The 19,380-nt window shown below is 43.7% G+C and overlaps 1 protein-coding gene across 1 annotated transcript in view; it reads left to right on the top strand.

The window, feature by feature from the left end:
* mtch2 (mitochondrial carrier homolog 2) overlaps positions 1-19,380 on the top strand; it is a 47,841-nt gene that overhangs the window by 11,025 nt on the left and 17,436 nt on the right. The window contains exons 2-8 of the mRNA XM_060838693.1: positions 3,082-3,166; positions 4,961-5,067; positions 5,721-5,747; positions 7,885-7,941; positions 17,955-18,012; positions 18,106-18,157; positions 19,170-19,229. Of these exons, the coding sequence (XP_060694676.1) occupies positions 3,082-3,166; positions 4,961-5,067; positions 5,721-5,747; positions 7,885-7,941; positions 17,955-18,012; positions 18,106-18,157; positions 19,170-19,229 (446 nt within the window). The remainder of the gene's footprint in view (positions 1-3,081; positions 3,167-4,960; positions 5,068-5,720; positions 5,748-7,884; positions 7,942-17,954; positions 18,013-18,105; positions 18,158-19,169; positions 19,230-19,380) is intronic.

Raw genomic sequence — 19,380 nt, forward strand, 5'->3', positions numbered from 1 at the left:
GTCTAAATGTTTCCCCGCTGCCACATCGGACACTTGGTTGGTTTCTTTCCCCAGAAGCAGATCCAGCACTGCACCATCCCTCATTGGGCATTCTACATATTGATACAAAAAAAGCTCCCCTGGATACATTACAAGAAATCCACTCTCTCTAAACTCTTCACACTATGACTATCCTAATTTATGTTGAGAAAGATGGAATCTTCTACTTTAATTATCAAATTATTACTCTTACCTCCATGAACTGTCTATACACTTGCTCCTCTATTTCCTGCTTCGATGGCCTGTAATACACTCCCAGGAATGTAGCTGCCCCTGTAACATTCCTATGTTCTATCCACAAAGCCTTGTTTGAGGACCCTTCCAGGATATCATCTCTCCTTATTGCAGTAGTTGACTCCTTAATAGTGGTAATACCACCACCCTTTTTACACCCTCCTTTGTCTATTAAGTCTTTCTCTTTGAGTGATTTTGGGGCTAGCTAGTTTCTCTCCTGTTTCTTTATAGCAGACCATCACATCAATTTGACCTGTACTCAGACTTCTGTAACTGCCATCTCTGCAGGAGTCATCCCCCTCAATGTATAATCTGCACCCTTTCCTCCATTCTTCAGTGGAGGAATGAATGCCCTCAGTATAGTACCTCCCCATGTCACCATTGAGGATTTATTTAATGCTAGGGGTGAAACCACAAGAGGCTCAAGTGTAATTTAAGAAAATGTTGATGCAAGTAAATGTGTCCACAGAGCCACACCAGGCTTGGCTTTACTATAGTTAGAAAGTTGGATCCTTTTCTCAGTATAGCAATTTTCATTACCCTGTAAAGTAAAAATGAGCTGATGGGCAATGAAAAGAGACCTAACAACGAGGTGAAAGAGTGCTTTCTCTTGTCAGAATTTCAACCACAGTCACTTCCCCAACAAAGTCTTTCCCTGTAGCTTTGGACTTGTTTTGCTTTTGGCGAAGAAGCTAAGCTTGTTAAATTACTCCGAAGACGGCCTCGCATCTTGTCACGGATTGTAAAATATCACACTGTTAGACCGTTTTGTACCGGCTAAGCTATGATTTGGATTTCTTTTCAAATAAGATGATTCACATAAGCAAACCCAGAAGCCAAAAATTATATAACCCAACTCGTAATTTACGTTGTGTACAAAATACGGCATTGGGTTGCATCAGCGGTTTTTCCATTTTCTCCTCCATACCTGAGTGCTGTTTATGACTTTCGATCAAGATCCCATCTGTGACTATACCAGAGGCTGGCATTCAGTGTTTGGTGGCAGCAAGGGCAAAGGGAATTTCGCCCAGGCGCTTTGAACCCATTTCTTCATTAATGCTTTCGGAAAATGAGCAAAACCTTGCCTGTTATTGGTTGGATGCATGTAATCTTGCACAACTTTATACCAAGATTTCTGTCTGCTCTAATTTCTGCAAATGCTATGACCATTTCAGCAGGCATTAAGAACTTAGAGGCAGATATTTAATAATTTCATTCAGTTATTTTAACTTAGTCCTTCATTCAGTTACTACATTGAAACCATTAACCTGGTTATGAGTTAAAATTAATTCAGGCAAGGTCATGCAAAAAGTTTGTGCATTATTCAGTTTCCCTGAAAGTTGCGCCCAGAGAAATCTAAGAATAGATGGAGGGCATTCTCTCTCTCTCAATCCTGCTCTGATATTTATTACCTTAACCCTCAATAGCCTTATTTAATAAACATTTTATTATCTTTGGTTTTTGTCTGTTTTGATTGACAAATTCTTATTAGCAGGTAGTAGTGGAGTGTAGCTTTCCATTACCAGCTCAGCATCTGGCGGTGCCAGTGAGGACCTGGTGCCAAGTTACTGGCTCTCAGTTGGTCAGAGGGGCATCACAGTGGGTCTCGGCATTAAAGTGTCGGGGCATGCAAACCCACCCGTGACCAATCACTGTCGAGTGACTGTCCACCAGCACAATACATTTGGGGCTGATGTGCGACACCCCCTCCTGTTCAGTGAAGCTGATTCTGTCTGCCCAACTCCATGCTGGCAATATGTCCAGAAATCAGAATGGGCCATTTGGCACACAGAGAGAGAGATAGAGAAGGTGCTGACTCTGGATAATATCCAGTCACTGACCTGCAGGTGGTAACTGTTTGCGCTGGATTCTAGGAACGAGCAATGAGGTTAAAGGGAGACAATGAGCAGGCTGTAATTAGAGGTCCAGTAGGAGCCAGACCCAATGCTAGAAGCAATGCTTGGCCCCGGGTGGGACCTGCACTTGGTTAAAAGCACTGCACAAACTAATTATGGGGAGGAAAATAAGTGTGTCTTTGCACATTGTGACTGGGCTATTTTAAGGCACTGTGTGTTTGTCAGAGTGTCTCTCTCAGTTTGATAGCAGCAGTCACAAACCTGGCCCAGCACCCACTCTACAATTAGCAGTTCCACTACTCTGAAAGATAGAGGCTGGCTTTCCCTTGTACCTTTTGTAATCTCCAGGATTGCAAAGCACCTCACAGCCAAGTTTCAATACTTTCAAATTTAGAAAACAGGGTGACCCATTTCTACACAGTGAGATCCCCAAAAAAGCAATGTTACAATGGCCAGTTCATCCAGGGGGTTTAGTTTTTCTTCCATCCACACCTCCTCTGTACCTATTGTTGTTTTATCCTATTCCCACTTCCATCAGTTCTTCCCACCAACTCTTTGATCATTCAGCATCTCCCAACTCTTGCCCTATCACTAGCCTACCCTTCCAGATTTCCCCAGTTCTGAAGAAGAGTCGTTGATATGGAATGTGAATTCTGCTTCTTCTCTCCTCTAGTGATGCTGACCGAACTGCTAAGGAGTTCCAGCACTCTTTCAGATTTTCATCACCTGCAGTATTTTGCTTTTGTTTTTATTCCCGTAGCTTCTCATTGAGGAATTAGTATTGGGTATAAGGTGAAGGGAAACTCAACACCCTTTTGAAATCTGTCACAGAGCAGGCTGTGCCACTCGGAGGGTGGGCTGCTTGTCAGGGTAGCTGTCTTCGATTTGATGTCCTCCCTTCAAATTGATTTTGTAATCCAAGTTGCTGAAGTTATTTATCTGCTTACTCTAGGTTGGCCATGAACCCATTGCACCGGTGATGGGTCGGAACATCTTCAGACGACCAGTTCTCCAGCTGCCTGGACTCTTCACATATGGTGCGTACTGAGGTGATGCAGATCAATGTTCGTTCCTGAGATTGCTGTCCATCAAGTGCCCACTCGCACTCAGCAAACACATTCTTCACCACAGATTCACTGCAGTTCATATTATACTGTAGTACTGCTTTGGAGTGTTTGACAGGCTCAGGACAATGGGAACATTACTCTGTATCTAACTTCCTAATGTCCCTGGTCCTGGCAGTGTTTGGGACAGTGTTGAGGGAGCTTTGCTTCCAGGTTTAAAAAAAGTAGAGCAGGCATTACCTTTTCAGTTTGAGAGAGGTAGGGAGCTTTAATCTAACACTCTGTTGTCCCTGTTCTGGGTAGTGTTCGATGGGGACATTGTTGAGGAAGCTCTCCTTTCAGCTTAAAAGAATGGAGAGATCCTTACTCTGTACCTAAGTCACTGTTGTCACTGTTTGTCAGTGGTGAAGGGAGGGAATGTTGAACACACAACATTGAACAGTACAGCACATGAAGTGGCCCTTCAGCTCCCCATGTCTGTCGACCATTCTACACTAATCCCATCTGCCTGCCCATGGTCCGTATCCCTCTATTTTCTGACTGTTCATCTCTCTGCCTCTTAAACCTTGCTGTCCTATCTGCTTCTATCACCTCTCCTATCAACTTGGCACTTACCACACGCTGTGTAAAACAAAACACATTCCTCGCACGTTTCCTTTATACCTTTCCCCATCTCACCTTAAATCTATATTTGACATTTTCACCCTGTGACAAAGACACTGCCTATCCATCCATCTACATCTCTCATAATTTTATATACTTCCATCAGGTTGCCCCTCAGCCTCCAACTCTCTCGTGAATACAGTCCAAGTTGGTCTAACCTCTCCTTAGAGCTAATACATTGTAATCTTGGCAACAGCCTGATAAAGCTCTTTTGCACCCTCTCCAAAGGCACCAGCTTACACAGTGCGATCAGAACTGTCCCAGAATAACAGCATACCCATTTCTAATTTAACACCATCTGTGTCCTTCTCCTTGATGAATACCAATGCAATATATCCATGAATGAGTGCACTCATTTCCTCTGGCTCCTTGCGTAAGTTTCCTCCTTTCCCTAGCTGCCCTCTTGCTTCTGAAAACATATAAAATGCCTTGGTATTCTCCTTAATCCTACGTGCTCAGCAGATTTCATGGCCCCTCCTAGCCCTCATAATTTCTTGTTGAAGTTCTTTTCTGCTTCCTTTGTACTGTTCAAAGGCCTTTTCAATTTTCTAAACCTAATTTCAATTTTCTAAACCTTACAAATGCTTCCTTTTTTAATGACTAACGTTTCAACATCTCTTGTCATCCAATCTCAAAAACCTTGCCATCTGTACCTTTTATCCTCAGGAGTATGCCGGTTGTGAACTCTGATCAGCTCGCTTTTAAATGAGTCTGACATGTCAGATGTGGAGTAACCCTCAAACGCTCTCACCTCCTTCCTTTCCCCCCCCCCTCCAAATTTCTCTAATCTAATTGGAAGTACTGTGTAGAGTACCAGTGCAGGTGAGTGGCTTTGTCCTGGATGTGTTCGTGCTATTGCATGTGAAGGGCCAATATGTATATTTATCATTGGAGATGGTAATTAACTATTAACTGTATGACACAAATGTTACTTGCCGTCTATCAGCCCAAGCTTGGATATTAATGGAGGGAAGGTCATCGATGATGCTGGTTGGATGTAGGACACTACAGCAATGTTTTTCCAGTTTTTTTTTCATTTCACTGTTCCTATATTTGAGAAGATCAAACTTGTTGGATTTGATATTTTCTGCGTTTGTCTTGCAGCCAAGCACATTGTGAGCATTGATGGAAAGCGGGGTCTGTTTAAAGGCCTAACACCTCGCTTGTGTGCAGGAACCATCGGGACCATTGTACATGGCAAAGTACTACAGGTAGCTGCCATCGTAGTGGTGTTATGAATGATTGCACACTGAGGCACCGGAGTGGGGAGGAAGGGGGTGTGGTGATCAAGCTGCGGATTCGGGAGACTCGTGGCATGGTGGGGTGGGTGGTAATGCACTTCACGTCAAGGCATTGTGGGGACAGGTTTGGAGTCTGGGATGGACACATGGTAATTTACAACTGGGATGTATGCACCGGTGTCTGACACAACAGAGTCGGAGGCTGGTACTATTAGTGGAGAGGAGCCAGAACCTGTTAAACCTGTACATGCCAGGAGCCAGCATCTTACTGAGGCAAGGACTGACACTCCTTGTGTTGGACCTGTACAGGGTAATTTGGCTGTGAATACTCTGAGCCCACACTGTAGCTCTCCATCTTCGACCACACTTTTACTTTAGCATTATGGACACAGCCACGGAATAGTTGATCAGAATTGGAATGTCAGAGCCAGGTTACATGTAGGTATCAGAGGTTGTGTCCTTTTCCTCCGATTTAAAAAGTGAACATCTCGTGCTGGATTTTATTTTCAATTTCTTTCTAAGGCCCTGCCACTCTGAAGTTCCCTTCTCTCTCTCTTTCTCTGTATCATGTGCTCCTCATATTACAGTCCCACTCTCATTTCCTCTGTATCTTTTTGTGACAGAGCTATCAGGAGATGAAAGAAAATGAGGTAAGTGCCAGTCTTATAATTCAGCTCTTGTACTGATGTGCACAGTATTAACTCACTCCCAGTATCTGATATTCTATGTATAAACCATACAGAAATTTCACCCTCCTCCCAAGTAGATTCCAGTCTGTTTTGTTTCTGGGTATCTGTTATAAGCCCCTCAATTAGATTCCAGTATAACTAACTTCTCAGTATCGGTTATTCTGTATAGAAATCCCTCGATTAAATTCCAGTATGTAACTCACTCCCAAACAGCTGTTATTTTATATGTAAACCATCCCGAACCCCTCGATTAGTTTGAGTTTGTTATTCTAGCTATTCTGTCAGTCTAGTGCTGCTTTCCATCAGTTTTCCCTGGCTGCTGACAGTGTGACCCCCACCATTTGGAGTCTTGGGGGGGCTGAGTTTGGTATGGTTGCCGTTACAAAAGAGAAAGTGCTAGAAAAGCTAAAAGTTCTTAAAATTCATAAATCTCCTGGCCCCGATGGGATACATCCTAGAGTTCTGAGAGAGGTAGCTGAGGAAATAGCGGAGGCATTGGTTGAGATCTTTAAAGAGTCACTGGAGTCAGGGAAAGTCCCGGATGATTGGAAGATCGCTGTTGTAACTCCCTTGTTCAAGAAAGGATCAAGACAAAAGATGGAAAATTATAGGCCAATTAGCCTAACCTCGGTTGTTGGTAAAATTCTAGAATCCATCATTAAGGATGAGGTTTCTAAATTTTTGGAAGAGCAAAGTCTGATTAGAACAAGTCAACATGGATTTAGTTAGGGGAGGTCGTCCCTGACAAACCTGTTGGAATTCTTTGAAGAGGTGACAAGTAGGTTAGACCAGGGAAACCCAATGGATGTGGTCCAACTAGACTTCCAAAAGGCCTTTGGTAAGGTGCCACACGGGAGGCTGCTGAGTAAGGTGAGGGCCCATGGTGTTCGAGGTGAGCTACTGGTATGGATTGAGGATTGGCTGTCTGACAGAAGGCAGAGAGTTGGGATGAAAGGTTCTTTTTCGGAATGGCAGCCGTGACAAGCGGTGTCCCACAGGGTTCAGTGTTAGGGCCGCAGCTGTTCACGTTACATATTAATGATCTGGATGAAGGGACTGGGGGCATTCTAGCAAAGTTTGCCGATGATACGAAGTTAGGTGGACAGGCAGGTAGTACTGAGGAAGTGGGGAGGCTGCAGAAGGATCTAGACCGTTTGGGAGAGTGGTCCAGGAAATGGCTGATGGAATTCAACGTGAGCAAATGCGAGGTCTTGCACTTTGGAAAAAAGAATACAAGCATGGACAACACTCTAACCGGTGAGAAAATTCATAAAGCCAAAGTACAAAGTGATCTGGGAGTGCTAGTCGAGGATTCTGTAAAGGTAAACATGCAGGTTGAGTCTGTGATTAAGAAAGTGAATGCAATGTTGTCACTTATCTCAAGAGGGTTGGAATATAAAAGCACCGTTGTGCTACTGAGACTTTATAAAGCTCTGATTAGGCCCCATTTGGAGTACTGTGTCCAGTTTTGGTCCCCACACCTCAGGAAGGACATACTGGCACTGGAATGTGTCCAGCGGAGATTCACACGGATGATCCCTGGAATGTTAGGTCTAACATACGAGGAACGGCTGAGGATCCTGGGATTGTATTCATTGGAGTTTAGAAGATTAAGCGGAGATCTAATAGAAACTTACAAGATAATACATGGCTTGGAAAGGGTGGATGCTAGGAATTTTTTTCTGTTAGAGAGGAGACTAGGACCTGTGGACACAGCCTTAAAATTAGAGGGGGTCAATTCAGAACAGAAATGCGGAGACATTTCTTCAGCCAGAGAGTGGTGGGCCTGTGGAATTCATTGCCGCAGAGTGCAGTGGAGGCCGGGACGCTAAATGTCTTCAAGGCAGAGATTGATAGATTCTTGATGTCTTGAGGAATTAAGGCCTACGGGGAGAGTGTGGGTAAGTGGAGTTGAAATGCCCATCAGCCATGATTGAATGGCGGAGTGGACTCGATGGGCCGAATGGCCTTACTTCCACTCCTATGTCTTATGGTCTAATTCTCTTTACTAGGATGAACTTAAGTATTTCATAGGTTAATATGCATCTGTCATAACTGTTCCTGACCTGTCAATTATGTTTCCTACTTTGACTTGCAGTGCACTGAAATAGAGAAAATTGGGGAGGAACCGTCACTGCATCGTGTGTTTGAAGAGGTAAGACTAAGCATGACTCTTGTTTCTCCATATCCAGCCAGTGCTGTTGCTTCCAGCTCTTCCCGGGAGGAGGGTGCAGCATCGAATGTACTTGGGCAAGTTTGTATACGGTGACACTGCTATAGTGATAGTCTCAGAATTCTGTTTGCTCCTCTTGACTAATCCAGGTCACATTTTAAATCATTGAACACAAAAACTAAAGCCAGTTTATTAGGCCCATTCATTTGGACTTATCCACTCTGGCTGTTAATTAATCTGCAGTGACTGTTCTTTGCTTTCTGACGTCATTTGGTGGGCGACATGGTGGCACAGTGGTTAGCACTGCTGCCTCATAGCGCCAGAGACCTGGGTTCAATTCCCACCTCAGGCGACTCTGTGTGGAGTTTGCACATTCTCCCCGTGTCTGTGTGGGTTTCCTCCGGGTGCTCTGGTTTCCTCCCACAGTCCAAAGATGTGCAGGTTAGGTGAATTGGCCATGCTAAATTGCCTGTCGTGTTAGGTGTAAAGGAATGGGTCTGGGTGGGTTGTGTTCGGCGGGTCAGAGTGGACTTGTTGGGCCGAAGGGCCTGTTTCTGCACTATAAGTAATCTGAAAAAAAGTAATCTTAAAAAAAATCATTCATTCCTCTTGGTATTTTGAAGAAACTGAAATTCGCACCCCACCCAAACCACCGCTACCAGCACTGTGATCCCCTCCTGGTATAACCAGTGATGTGATGTGATCTCTCTTTGCCCTGACTCTTCTCCATTCTCAAAAACACCATCTCCGGATGCTGTTATTCAGTTTCAAAAAATCATTCATAGATCTGTACAGTGCAGCAATGGGCCCTTCAACATGGTGCCAAATGAAACTAATCCCTTCTGCACGCTCTTGGTCCATATCCCTGCATTTTCATATGTTTATGTAAAATGCCCTGATTGTATGCCTCCCACCACCACCCTGGCAGTGCATTCCAGACTCCTACAACACTGTGTAAAAGGCCTGTCCCTCTTACCTCGTTTAAACCCCCCCCCCCCCCCCCGGCCAAAATAAATGCATGCCCTCTAATATTAGACATTTCAACTCTGGGAGAAAAAAAAGTTCTCACTGTCAACCCCTATCTATGTATCTCATAATTTTATAGACATTTATCAAGTTGCCCCTTAGTCTCCACCACTCAAGAGAAAACAACTTAAGTTTTTCTAGCCTTTCCTTTCTAGATCATACCCCCTAAACTAGGCAGCATCCTGGTAAACCTCTTCTGCGCTCTCTCGAGCCTCCATATCCTTCCTGTAATATGGCAGCCTTTGAACCCAATACTCTTTAAGTGTGGCCTAACCAAAGTCTTATAAAGCTGCAACATGACATTCTGACTCTCATACTTAATTCCTCAAACAATAAAGGCGATCTGCTTGTGTGGCCACTTTCAGGGAGCTATGGATATGAACCTCAAGATCCTTATGTATATCAATGCTGTTCAGAATTCTGCCATTATCTGTATACTTTTCCATAACATTTGATCTCCCAAAGTGCAGCATCTCACACTTACCCAGATTAAACTTCACTTGCCACTTCTCTGCTCATATCTGCAACTGATCTGTCCTGCTGTATCCTTTGACGACCTTCTACGCTATCCCCAACTCCACCGATCTTTGTATTGTCTGCAAACTTGTTAATCCACTCCCCCGTATCTTTTCACCCAAGTCATTTATATATATAACAAACAGCAAAGGTCCCAGTATGGATCCCTGCAGAACACTACTAGCCACAGACCTCCAGCCTGAAAAACAGCCTTCCACCATTGCCCTCTATCTTCTGTGGCAAGCTAATTCTGAATCCACATGGCCAAGTCACTGTGGATCCCATGCATCCTAATCTTCTGGATGAGGTACCATGAGAAACTTGTCAAATGTCTTATGAAAACCTATATAAACAACATCCGCTGTTCTACCCTCAGCCATCACCTTCACTATCACCTCAAAAAATTCATTAAAAACGAAAGACATGACCTGTCCTGCACAAAGCCATGCTAGCTGTGCCTAATTAGGCCATTCTTTTCTAAATGCACGTAGATCTTATCCCTAAGAATTCTCTCCAATAGCTGCCCAATCACTGATCTGAGACTCACTAGTCTATAGCTTCATGGATTATCCCTATTTCCCTTCCTGAACAGAGGAGCAACATTAGCTACTCGCCAGTTCACCGGGGCACCTCCAGTGACTAGCGAGGATACAAAGATCTTGGCCAAAGCCTGAGAAATCTCCTCTCTTGTGCCTCTCAGTAACCTGGGGTAGAAACCTTTGGATCCTTGGGACTTATCCATCTTAATGCTCTTCAAGAGACCCAACACCACTACTTCCTTGATCTCAAAATGCCTTAGCGTATTAGCATGCTCCACACAAATCTCACTATCCTCCATATCCTTCTCCTGGGTGAATACCGATGCAAAGTGCTCAGTTAGGATCTTGCCCACATCCTGTGTCTCCAAGCACAAGTTCCCTCCGTTATCCTCGAGTGGTCCTACCTTCTCCCTAGTTATCATTTTGTTTTTAATGAATGGATAGAATGCCTTGGGATTCTGTTTAAACCTACTTGCCAAGGTCATTTCATGGCCCCATCTTGCTCTCCTAATTCCCTGCTTGAGTACTTTCCTGTTTTCTTTATATTCCTCACGGGACTTTGTCTGATTTTAGCTTCTAAACCTTAAGTGTGCTGCTTTTTTTTCATTTTAAATTCACAACTTCCCTCATTATCCAAGGATCCCTTGCCTTGCCATCTTTGTCCTTCCTCCTTACTAGAGAATGCTGATCTTGAACTCTTCCCCAGCAGGGCTTTAAACAATTCCCATCTGTCAAATGTGGACTTGCTTGATAACAGCTCCTCCAAATTAACACTCCACAGCTCCTGCCTGACATAATTTGCCCTCTCCCGATTTAGTGCCTTCCCGCAAGGTCCTGACTTATCCTTGTTCGTAGCTATCTTAAAACTTAAGGAGTTGTGATCCCTGTTTCCGATTGCTCTCCCACTGAGAGGTCAGTCACCTAGCCAGACTCATTAGCCAATACAAAGTCCAGTATGGCCCCTGTTCTGGACCAGGTCAGACCCGTCAAAACATCTTAAGAAAGTAGCCCAGACCCTAACTTTGCGAGTTGTTTTATGCAGATATTCTAGGAGGGATGCAATTAGTTAAACCAAATTCATCAGTCTTTGTAACTGTATTAACTTTGTGATAACCCCATTGGGTACCGTCTGGTTTTGACACCATTACTATGGCTGAGCTCCTGCCTCTGTAACTCACTTCGACTATGTCGTCAGTGTTCAATCTCCTTTTGAACCTGTGCCAACTTTAGTGGGTTATTACTATAAGGATGTTGCTTAATTGGAACAGCATCTTCTATATCTACATCATGCATAATTAGGCAAGTACTTGCCAGCTTATTTCCACATATCTCTCCGTGTGATAGTAATAAGTCTTTTAGGTCATTTTGATTTTTCTTTAGAAGGTAACTCAATTTATCCCAATTTTTGACCAAATTAATTCGAGGAATGTCCAATTCAGAATCCTCTGAACTTGGGTCTTCACTCTGTGTTGTAATTGATAACGCAGTCGCCTTTGGCTTTCCTTCCCTGTCAAAATATCTTTTGAGCATATTCACATGACACACACTACGAGATTTCTTTCTGTCTGGAGTCCTTATCAAATAGTTCACCTCACTCAATTTCCTTTCGGCTTGACAAAGTCCACTAAACGCTGCTTTTGAAGGTTCACCTATCACTGGAATAACACTAAAACCATATCACTGAGAGCAAAATTTTGAGTTTTTGAGTTCTTGTCTGCTTCCTGTTTCGTTGTAGGCTGTGATACTTTTAAATGTTGTCTAGCTAACACCCCTGCTCTATTTAATCGTTCCTGAAAATTTGACACACAGTCCAAATATATGGCCTCTGAATTCTGACTTTCCAATTTCTCCTTAATCAATTTTAGCAGTTCTCTCACTTCCTGCCCCAAAACTAATTAAAATGGACTAAATTTGGTGCATCTCTGAAGGTACAAAGGGAAGTCCTTTATCCCAATCATCTGGATAGTCTTGATTATAAGTCCTCAATATGGTCCTTAATGTCTGATGCCACCTTTCTAGCGCTCTCTATAACTCTGGATGGTACGCAGTGGATTTAAATGGTTTTATTCCTCAACTGTCCATAACTTCCTTGCATGATTTCGATGTGAAGTTTAACCCTTGATCTGATTGTATCTCTGTGGGTAGTCCATATCTGGTGCAAATTTGAGTAATTCCTCTCCAATCCTTTTAGCTGTGATGTTGCATAATGGAATGGCCTTCATAAATCTAGTCAACACATCCATAATTGTTAATAAATACGGATTCCCAGTTTTTGTTTTAGATAGAGGTCCGAAGCAAACAATTAAGACTTGTAAAAGGTTCCTCAAATGCGGTAGTAGATATGAAATGTTTTATTACTGCCTGTGGTTTTCCAATTACGTGACATGTATGACATGTCTGGTAAAATTCAACTATATCCTTGTGCAATCCAGGCCAGTAAAAATGGCTTTGTGTTTTAGCTTGAGTTTTTCTCACTCCTAAATGACCCCCTACTGGTAGCTCATGCACCACACTGATCAAACATGGTCTCTGCTAATTCCATTTCCACTTCATCTGTACTCTTTGATCTTTGTTTCAACTTGTGATTTTGTGACCTCGTTACCACACAGTCAGCAAAAAACCGAGGATGTGTATCTTGCAGTAGTTCAGTTGCCCGAGGTTCTGTTGGCTAAGCAACAATCCTACCTGTGAACCAGCTATATCATTAGCAAGGACAAATTGTATTCCTGGAGCTGAGAGTTTGTCCAATATTCCTACCACGACTTCTCCATTCTTCACTGGACTTTCTAACCTCACTTTACATAATTGAGTGCTTCTTGTCTGACCGTGAATTCCCATTACTAGCACTTTTTCTGGCAACAGTCCTTCGGAGGTACCCATCTCATCTTTCAGCATTACAGATTGAAGGATCCTGTGTCTCTTAATATTGGAACCTCTTTGCCTGCTGCTTTTGGCCTGTGTGAGTAAACTTTTCCTTTGCAGGTAGATGGTTTAAGAAGATCTGGCACTTGCTCCTTAACCCATTTCTGACCAGCCTGTACATTCTGGTGCAGCTTTCTAGCCTCTCCTGTGTTTTCCGTTGCCACTCCAACAAAATTCACTGGCTTGTCCTGTTTTCCTACATCTGACTTCCTAGTGCTTTTCCTAACCCACCCTAGACTGCTGTGATTTCAGTATTGCAGTAAAAACACTGAAGTTTTATAACTTTTGTTTCCCCTTCAAGGGTTTCCTTTTCACCTTGTGGTAAGTTATCCTTATGATCTTCACTGGCATCTATATCTCCCAGTCCACATGAGGATTTCTCTTTTCCCCAATTTCTATCCCTCATGGATTGACATTGGTTTTGGAAGCCAAACTTCGATTTATGGAACAACTCATAATAGTCAGCCATTTCAACTGCTAATCTTGTTGTTTTAACTCTCTGCTTTTCCACGAGTTCTTACTACTTCAGGAAGTGAATTTTTGAACTCCTTCAAAATAATAGTCTAAGAACATCATTGGTTTGCTCTATCTTTAATGCCCATCAAAATTACTTTGATCCTTCCAAACTCTCTGTAGGTTTGACCAGGGACCCTCCTTAGATTCCTGGAATGTTGTCTGTAGGCTTCTGGCATAAACTCATATGCACTTAAGATGGCTTTCTTCATCACCTCATACGCCCCAGATACCTCCTTCGATAGTGATGCGAATCCCTCATTAACTCTGTCAACAAGTTTTGTTTGGATCAACAAAACCCACATGGTCACTGGCAACTGCATTTGTTTAGCCTCCTTTTCAAGTGAGATGAAACAGTCTTCCACATCCTTTTCATCAACTTTGGGTAATGCTTGAATATACTTACAGTTTCTCACCAGGACTTTGGCTGCTATGGGTTTGCTCATCCTCACTCTGCCTCATTAAGATCACTTTCATCCTTTTAAGCTGACCTTCCTGTCTAAGTGCCAATTTCAGAAGTTCAAACTCCCTCTCTCTCCTTTTCTCCATTTATGTGTGTCTGTCTGTCTCTCTCTCTCTCTCTCTCTCTCTCTCCTCTGCTTTTAATCGTAATTCAAACTATTTCATTTCCGTTGCCCTTTCCTTGACTTTTGCCTCTAACTCAAACTACTTCATTTTCAATTGAATTTTAGCCATCTCTCAAGATTCTGATGGCATTTCCAGCAAATGTCGATGCTGAGCTACTGCTGTAATTATCTCTCTTTTCCTCACGGAAGGAGGCAGCACTAGCTCCAATTGGTTTGCTAATTCCAGCAGCTTGGCCTTAATCACGTTTTGTAAAACCCCCAAAGTCACTACTTCCACCCCCAGAAATATCTTGGTGACTGAAAGAGCCACTGCTATCCCAAACACTGTTTAAACCAACCAATTTCAACACCCAGAACAAAAGACACCAGCACCTACCACTCGCTGCCTTCGAGTCCAACAACCCTAATCCCAATTTGGAACTATAGAAAAAATCCAGCCAAGAGACTCCAATCTGTTATGGACCAGACCAGGCCAACCCCCTCAAAGCATTTCAAGAAAGTAGCCCAGACCCTAACCTTGCTAGTTGTTTTAAGTCTGTGTAATGCGGATAGTCCAGGAGGAATGCAGGTGGTCAAACTACATAGTTTTAAACAAAACAGAATTTATTTACAAGATTACTGACTGAAACACAAACAAAAGAGAACAGAATACCGAATAACTTAACCTATTCAAAAACCCAACAGATAATCCCAACTTAATGATGCTGTACCCAGTACCTGCAACAATCCCTATAAATGTCCCTTGGCACAAAAGGTAAAATGAAACCCAGGTTCTTACAGGAGAGAAGTCAGAGAGAGATCAGCATGGACTGCTTCTTTGAGGTCCAGCAACCTTTTTAACTCTACTTTGCAAAAACCAAACCAAACCAAACCAGAGAAGAGACTGAGCAGGGAGAACTGGCCACTCCCGTTTCATTGGACAAGTGTATTTTTAAACTTAAAAAAGCCTTTTTCCTGAGGCAATATCTGTCAGCCGAAATCAAGTTGACCCCCTAAAGCCCTTCAAGTTAGACTTTTTGGGGTCTGTATCTTTTAGGGCCTCTCTGAAAAAGGAAACAAGGACACCATAACTTTGTTAAAGGAGCAGCATGTCGCACCCCTCCTCTCGTTGGGCTGTTCTCACACTGTTTCAAGAAACCCACTTGGATGCATTTATCAAATTCCACCTAGTCTAAGCCTCTTGCTGTAAGGGAGCCCCAGTTAGCCTTGGGGAAGATAGTTACCAACTATGATAATGCTGTTTTTATTACACCTTTCCATAATCTGCCGACATATTTATTCCTTCATAGCTCAGCTGTTGGGGGGCCTATAGCATAATTATATCATTGATTGAGCTCTATCCATATTGCCTCAGTGGATGAGCCCTCCAGTATGTCCTCTCTGAGTGCAGATGTAACATTGCCCTTTATTAGTAATGCAACTCCTCCATCTCTTTTACCTTCCCCTCTGTCTCCTTTAAAAGAACGAAACCCTGGAATATTGAGCAGCCAGTCCTGTCGCCCGTCTCAATCAAGTCTCTATAGTGGCCATAACATCCTAGTCCCATGCACTAATCCAGGCTCTGAGCTCATCTGCCTTACCTATAATACTACTTGCACTGAAATTAAACACATTAGTGCCATTGTGTTCATTTACCTGTTTCTGCCTGACCTTTCTTTGTGGTTTACTGGTCTTAACACCTACCTTTCCCTCTCTTCCTCCACTTGCTGATCTACTACTCTGGTTCCCCATCTCCTGCCATTCTAGTGTCAACCCTCCCCAATAGCACTAGCAAGCCTCCATGAGGATTTTCCTGTCTAGTTTAAGTGCAACCTATTCCCCTTGTACAGGTCACCCCACCCCCGAAGAGGTCGCAATGATCCAAGAACCTGAAACGCTGCCCCCTGCACCAGCTCCTTAACCACACATTCATCTGACATACCTTCTTACTCCTTCCTTGCTAGCACGTGGCACTGGTAGTAACCCAGAGATTATTACTGCAGAGGTCCTGCTCTTCAGCCCATTTCCTAACTCCCCGTACTTGCTCTGCAGGACCCCATCCCTCCTAACTAGCTATGCCATTGGTACCATGTGCACCATGATCTCTGGCTGCTCAACCTCTCCCTTAAGAATTTTGTGCAACCGTTCAGAGATATCCTTGACCCTGACACCAGACAGGCAACACAGCATCTTGGAGTCTTGATCGCAGCCACAGAAGTACCTGTCTATGCCCCTAACCAGCGAGTCTCCTACCACTATCACTCACTTGGATCTTGTCTGACCCTGCTCTATAGCAGAGCGAGCTGTGATGCTGCCACAGGCCTGGCTGCTGCTGTTATACTCTCCCGAGAGGCTATGCCCCACAACAGTATCCAGAATGGTTTACCTGTTAGAGAAGGGAATAGCCACAGGCAACTCCTGCACTCCTTGCCTGCCTTTCCTGGCAGTCACCTATCTATCTGACTGAATCTCTGGTATGACCATTTCCTTGTAACTAGTGTCAATTACACTCTGTCACCCCTGAATGCTCCTCAGTGTGTCGGGAGCTGCAGCCAGTCACACTTGCTGCAGATATAATTGTCGAGGACACTAGACTGCTTCCTGATTTCCTCCATCTGGCTGCAACAGTGTAACACAGCCCTAGCTGCCGTCTCTGTCTCTTTACCCAAGAAAGACTGCCTTTACCTTGCTTACCTAATTCACTGAAGCCCAATATTCACCAAAGCCTGCACTTATACCAACTAGATGCACTAACTGGTCACTTAAATTACAACGCATCCTTACAAGCGGACCATCTACCTCTCGGCTACAGCAAGCTTCCTAACAGTCTCTCTCAATCTCTCTTCTCTTTTGTTTTGGTTAAAGGAGGAGGGAAGGATGGAACACTACAGTAATGTTTTATTCCTGTTCTATGTTCTAAAGTGGTGTTTGGGGCTTACTGCTCCTTGTCACTGCATTGATCTCTTCCAGAATGCTCAGCGAAATCACCCTTTGCATTCAGTACAGAGACAGCATGGGGTTAGATGCAGAGTAATGCTATCTCTACTTTCTAAACTACAAGTAAAGCTTCTCTATGCTATTAAACTGGAAGTAAACAAAAATGAAGAAGCCCTTCTTTCCCCCTGTAAAAAGTGAGGTCTGTAGATGCTGGAGATCAGAGCTGAAAATGTGTTGCTGGTTAAAGCGCAGCAGGTCAGGCAGCATCCAAGGAGCAGGAGAATCGACGTTTCGGGCACAAGCCCTTCATCAGGAATGAGGAAAGTGTGTCCAGCAGGCTAAGATAAAAGGTAGGGAGCAGGGACTTGGGGGAGGGGCGATGGAGATGTGATAGCTTGGAGGGGCGATGGAGATGTGATAGGTTGGAGGGGCGATGGAGATGTGATAGGTTGGAGGGGCGATGGAGATGTGATAGGTTGGAGGGGCGATGGAGATGTGATAGGTTGGAGGGGCGATGGAGATGTGATAGGTCGCCCCTCCCCCAAGTCCCTCCTCTCTACCTTTTATCTTAGCCTGCTGGACACAATTTCCTCATTCCTGATGAAGGGCTTGTGCCCAAAACGTCGAATTTCCTGTTCCTTGGATGCTGCCTGACCTGCTGCGCTTTAACCAGCAACACATTTTCAGCTTCTTTCCCCCTGACTTACCATTATCCATCATTTTGTCTGCTGAACTGCAGTTCTCTCTTTCTCTCTGGGCTTAATTTCCACCAGTTGTTTACTCCTTTAACCAACCCATCTTCAGTAAATACACCACTTTTCCTGAGCTGCCATCAGTTCTGAAGGAGAGATATTAACTCTGTTTGTCTTTCCACAGATATTGGCAGACTTGCAAAGTTTCTTCAGCAATTTCTGTTTTTGTATGTTATCTTGGTCTCTTGAACTTTTTCAATATTCACTCTTTGCTTTGTGTCTAGACAATGCGAGAGATGATTGCTCGCTCCACAGCCACTGTTGTCACTCATCCCTTCCACGGTAAGTGTGCATCGTTGTTCTTGAACATTGTTGTGTTGTACTAGTGCTAAGTGAGCAAAGGGGGAATATTGATTTTATCATGTTCCCTTGCAGTAATCACCTTACGATGCATGGTGCAATTTATCGGCCGAGAAACCAAATACAGGTCAGTGCTGAGAAACGCCTTGCTTTATATTACACACTGAGGACAGGCAGTGTCAGAATGTGGGAGAGAGTCCCAAGTCAGCTGAACAGAGAACATCTATCTGCCGTCAGAGAGCGAAGGGCCATTTGAACCACTGGAATGTTGTGCAATATGTGTCTAATGACAGCACCCACAGGTCTTCATACTTTGTGCCACAAATATCCCAGAATTCTGTGGGTGCTGCTCGGCATTGTCCTCCAAATTACAATGACACTAGGCAAACACAAGTGCATGGGTTCCACACATCAATGTAGATGGGTTTGCGTGCATAGATGAGTCTGTGCTGTTGTAACATTCACACACTGTTTGCACTGTTATGGTATTCACAAAATGTGCATTTCCAGTTCAAGCAGACGTCTGTGTGTGCAGGTTTATACTGTTCACAAGCATGCGTCTCTGCCCACTTATTCTGTTTTCCCGCTCTCGCTCTCTCTCACACACCTCCACACACACACATACGCGCGCGCGCACACACGCGCGCACACGCGCACACACGCACACACACACGCGTTTGTAGATCTATACCATTTACACACGCATGTGCTTGTTAGAACATTTACACAGACACATTTGTGTCCAGTTAGACTGTTCACATAGACGAGTGCACAGGCACAGCCAGACCCTTCTCACGGTTGAATGCACGTGTGCACTATTGTCTATTGAGGGAAGTGTGAGCACATCATTGCAATGTTAAAGGAGTCGAGTGTGCAGTTGTTGACTCCTGATTGTGCATTTGTGAGATTGCAGTATTCAGATGACATGCACATGATGGTTGCATACTGGTGAATGAGTCTGAATGCAGCTAGACTATTCAGAGAGATGAGCATGTGTGACATGTTCGATGTTTCTGTGGCATTTACGTGGCCTAAAACCCTCAATATAAGGTAATAATTATGTAAGTATAATCACTACACTGACACTTTATCCATTTTTGAACATTAATTGTTTGCTTTTCCATTGTTGGACTTTACAGTGGCTTATTTGGTTCCATAGTGACAATCTATGAGGAAGAGGGATTTTTTGGCTTTTTCGCGTAAGTATACATTGCTGCAAATGTTTTGAGAATGGAACTTGAAATTTATTTTGTATTTGCCAATGTCAGCTGATTGATTCAATTTCTGAACACCCAGGGACATGCTGCCCATTATTCTGAAAGAATGATGGTTTACATATGGGTGCAAGTG

Source organism: Hemiscyllium ocellatum, chromosome 18 (genome assembly GCF_020745735.1).
Source record: "Hemiscyllium ocellatum isolate sHemOce1 chromosome 18, sHemOce1.pat.X.cur, whole genome shotgun sequence".
Taxonomy (NCBI): domain Eukaryota; kingdom Metazoa; phylum Chordata; class Chondrichthyes; order Orectolobiformes; family Hemiscylliidae; genus Hemiscyllium; species Hemiscyllium ocellatum.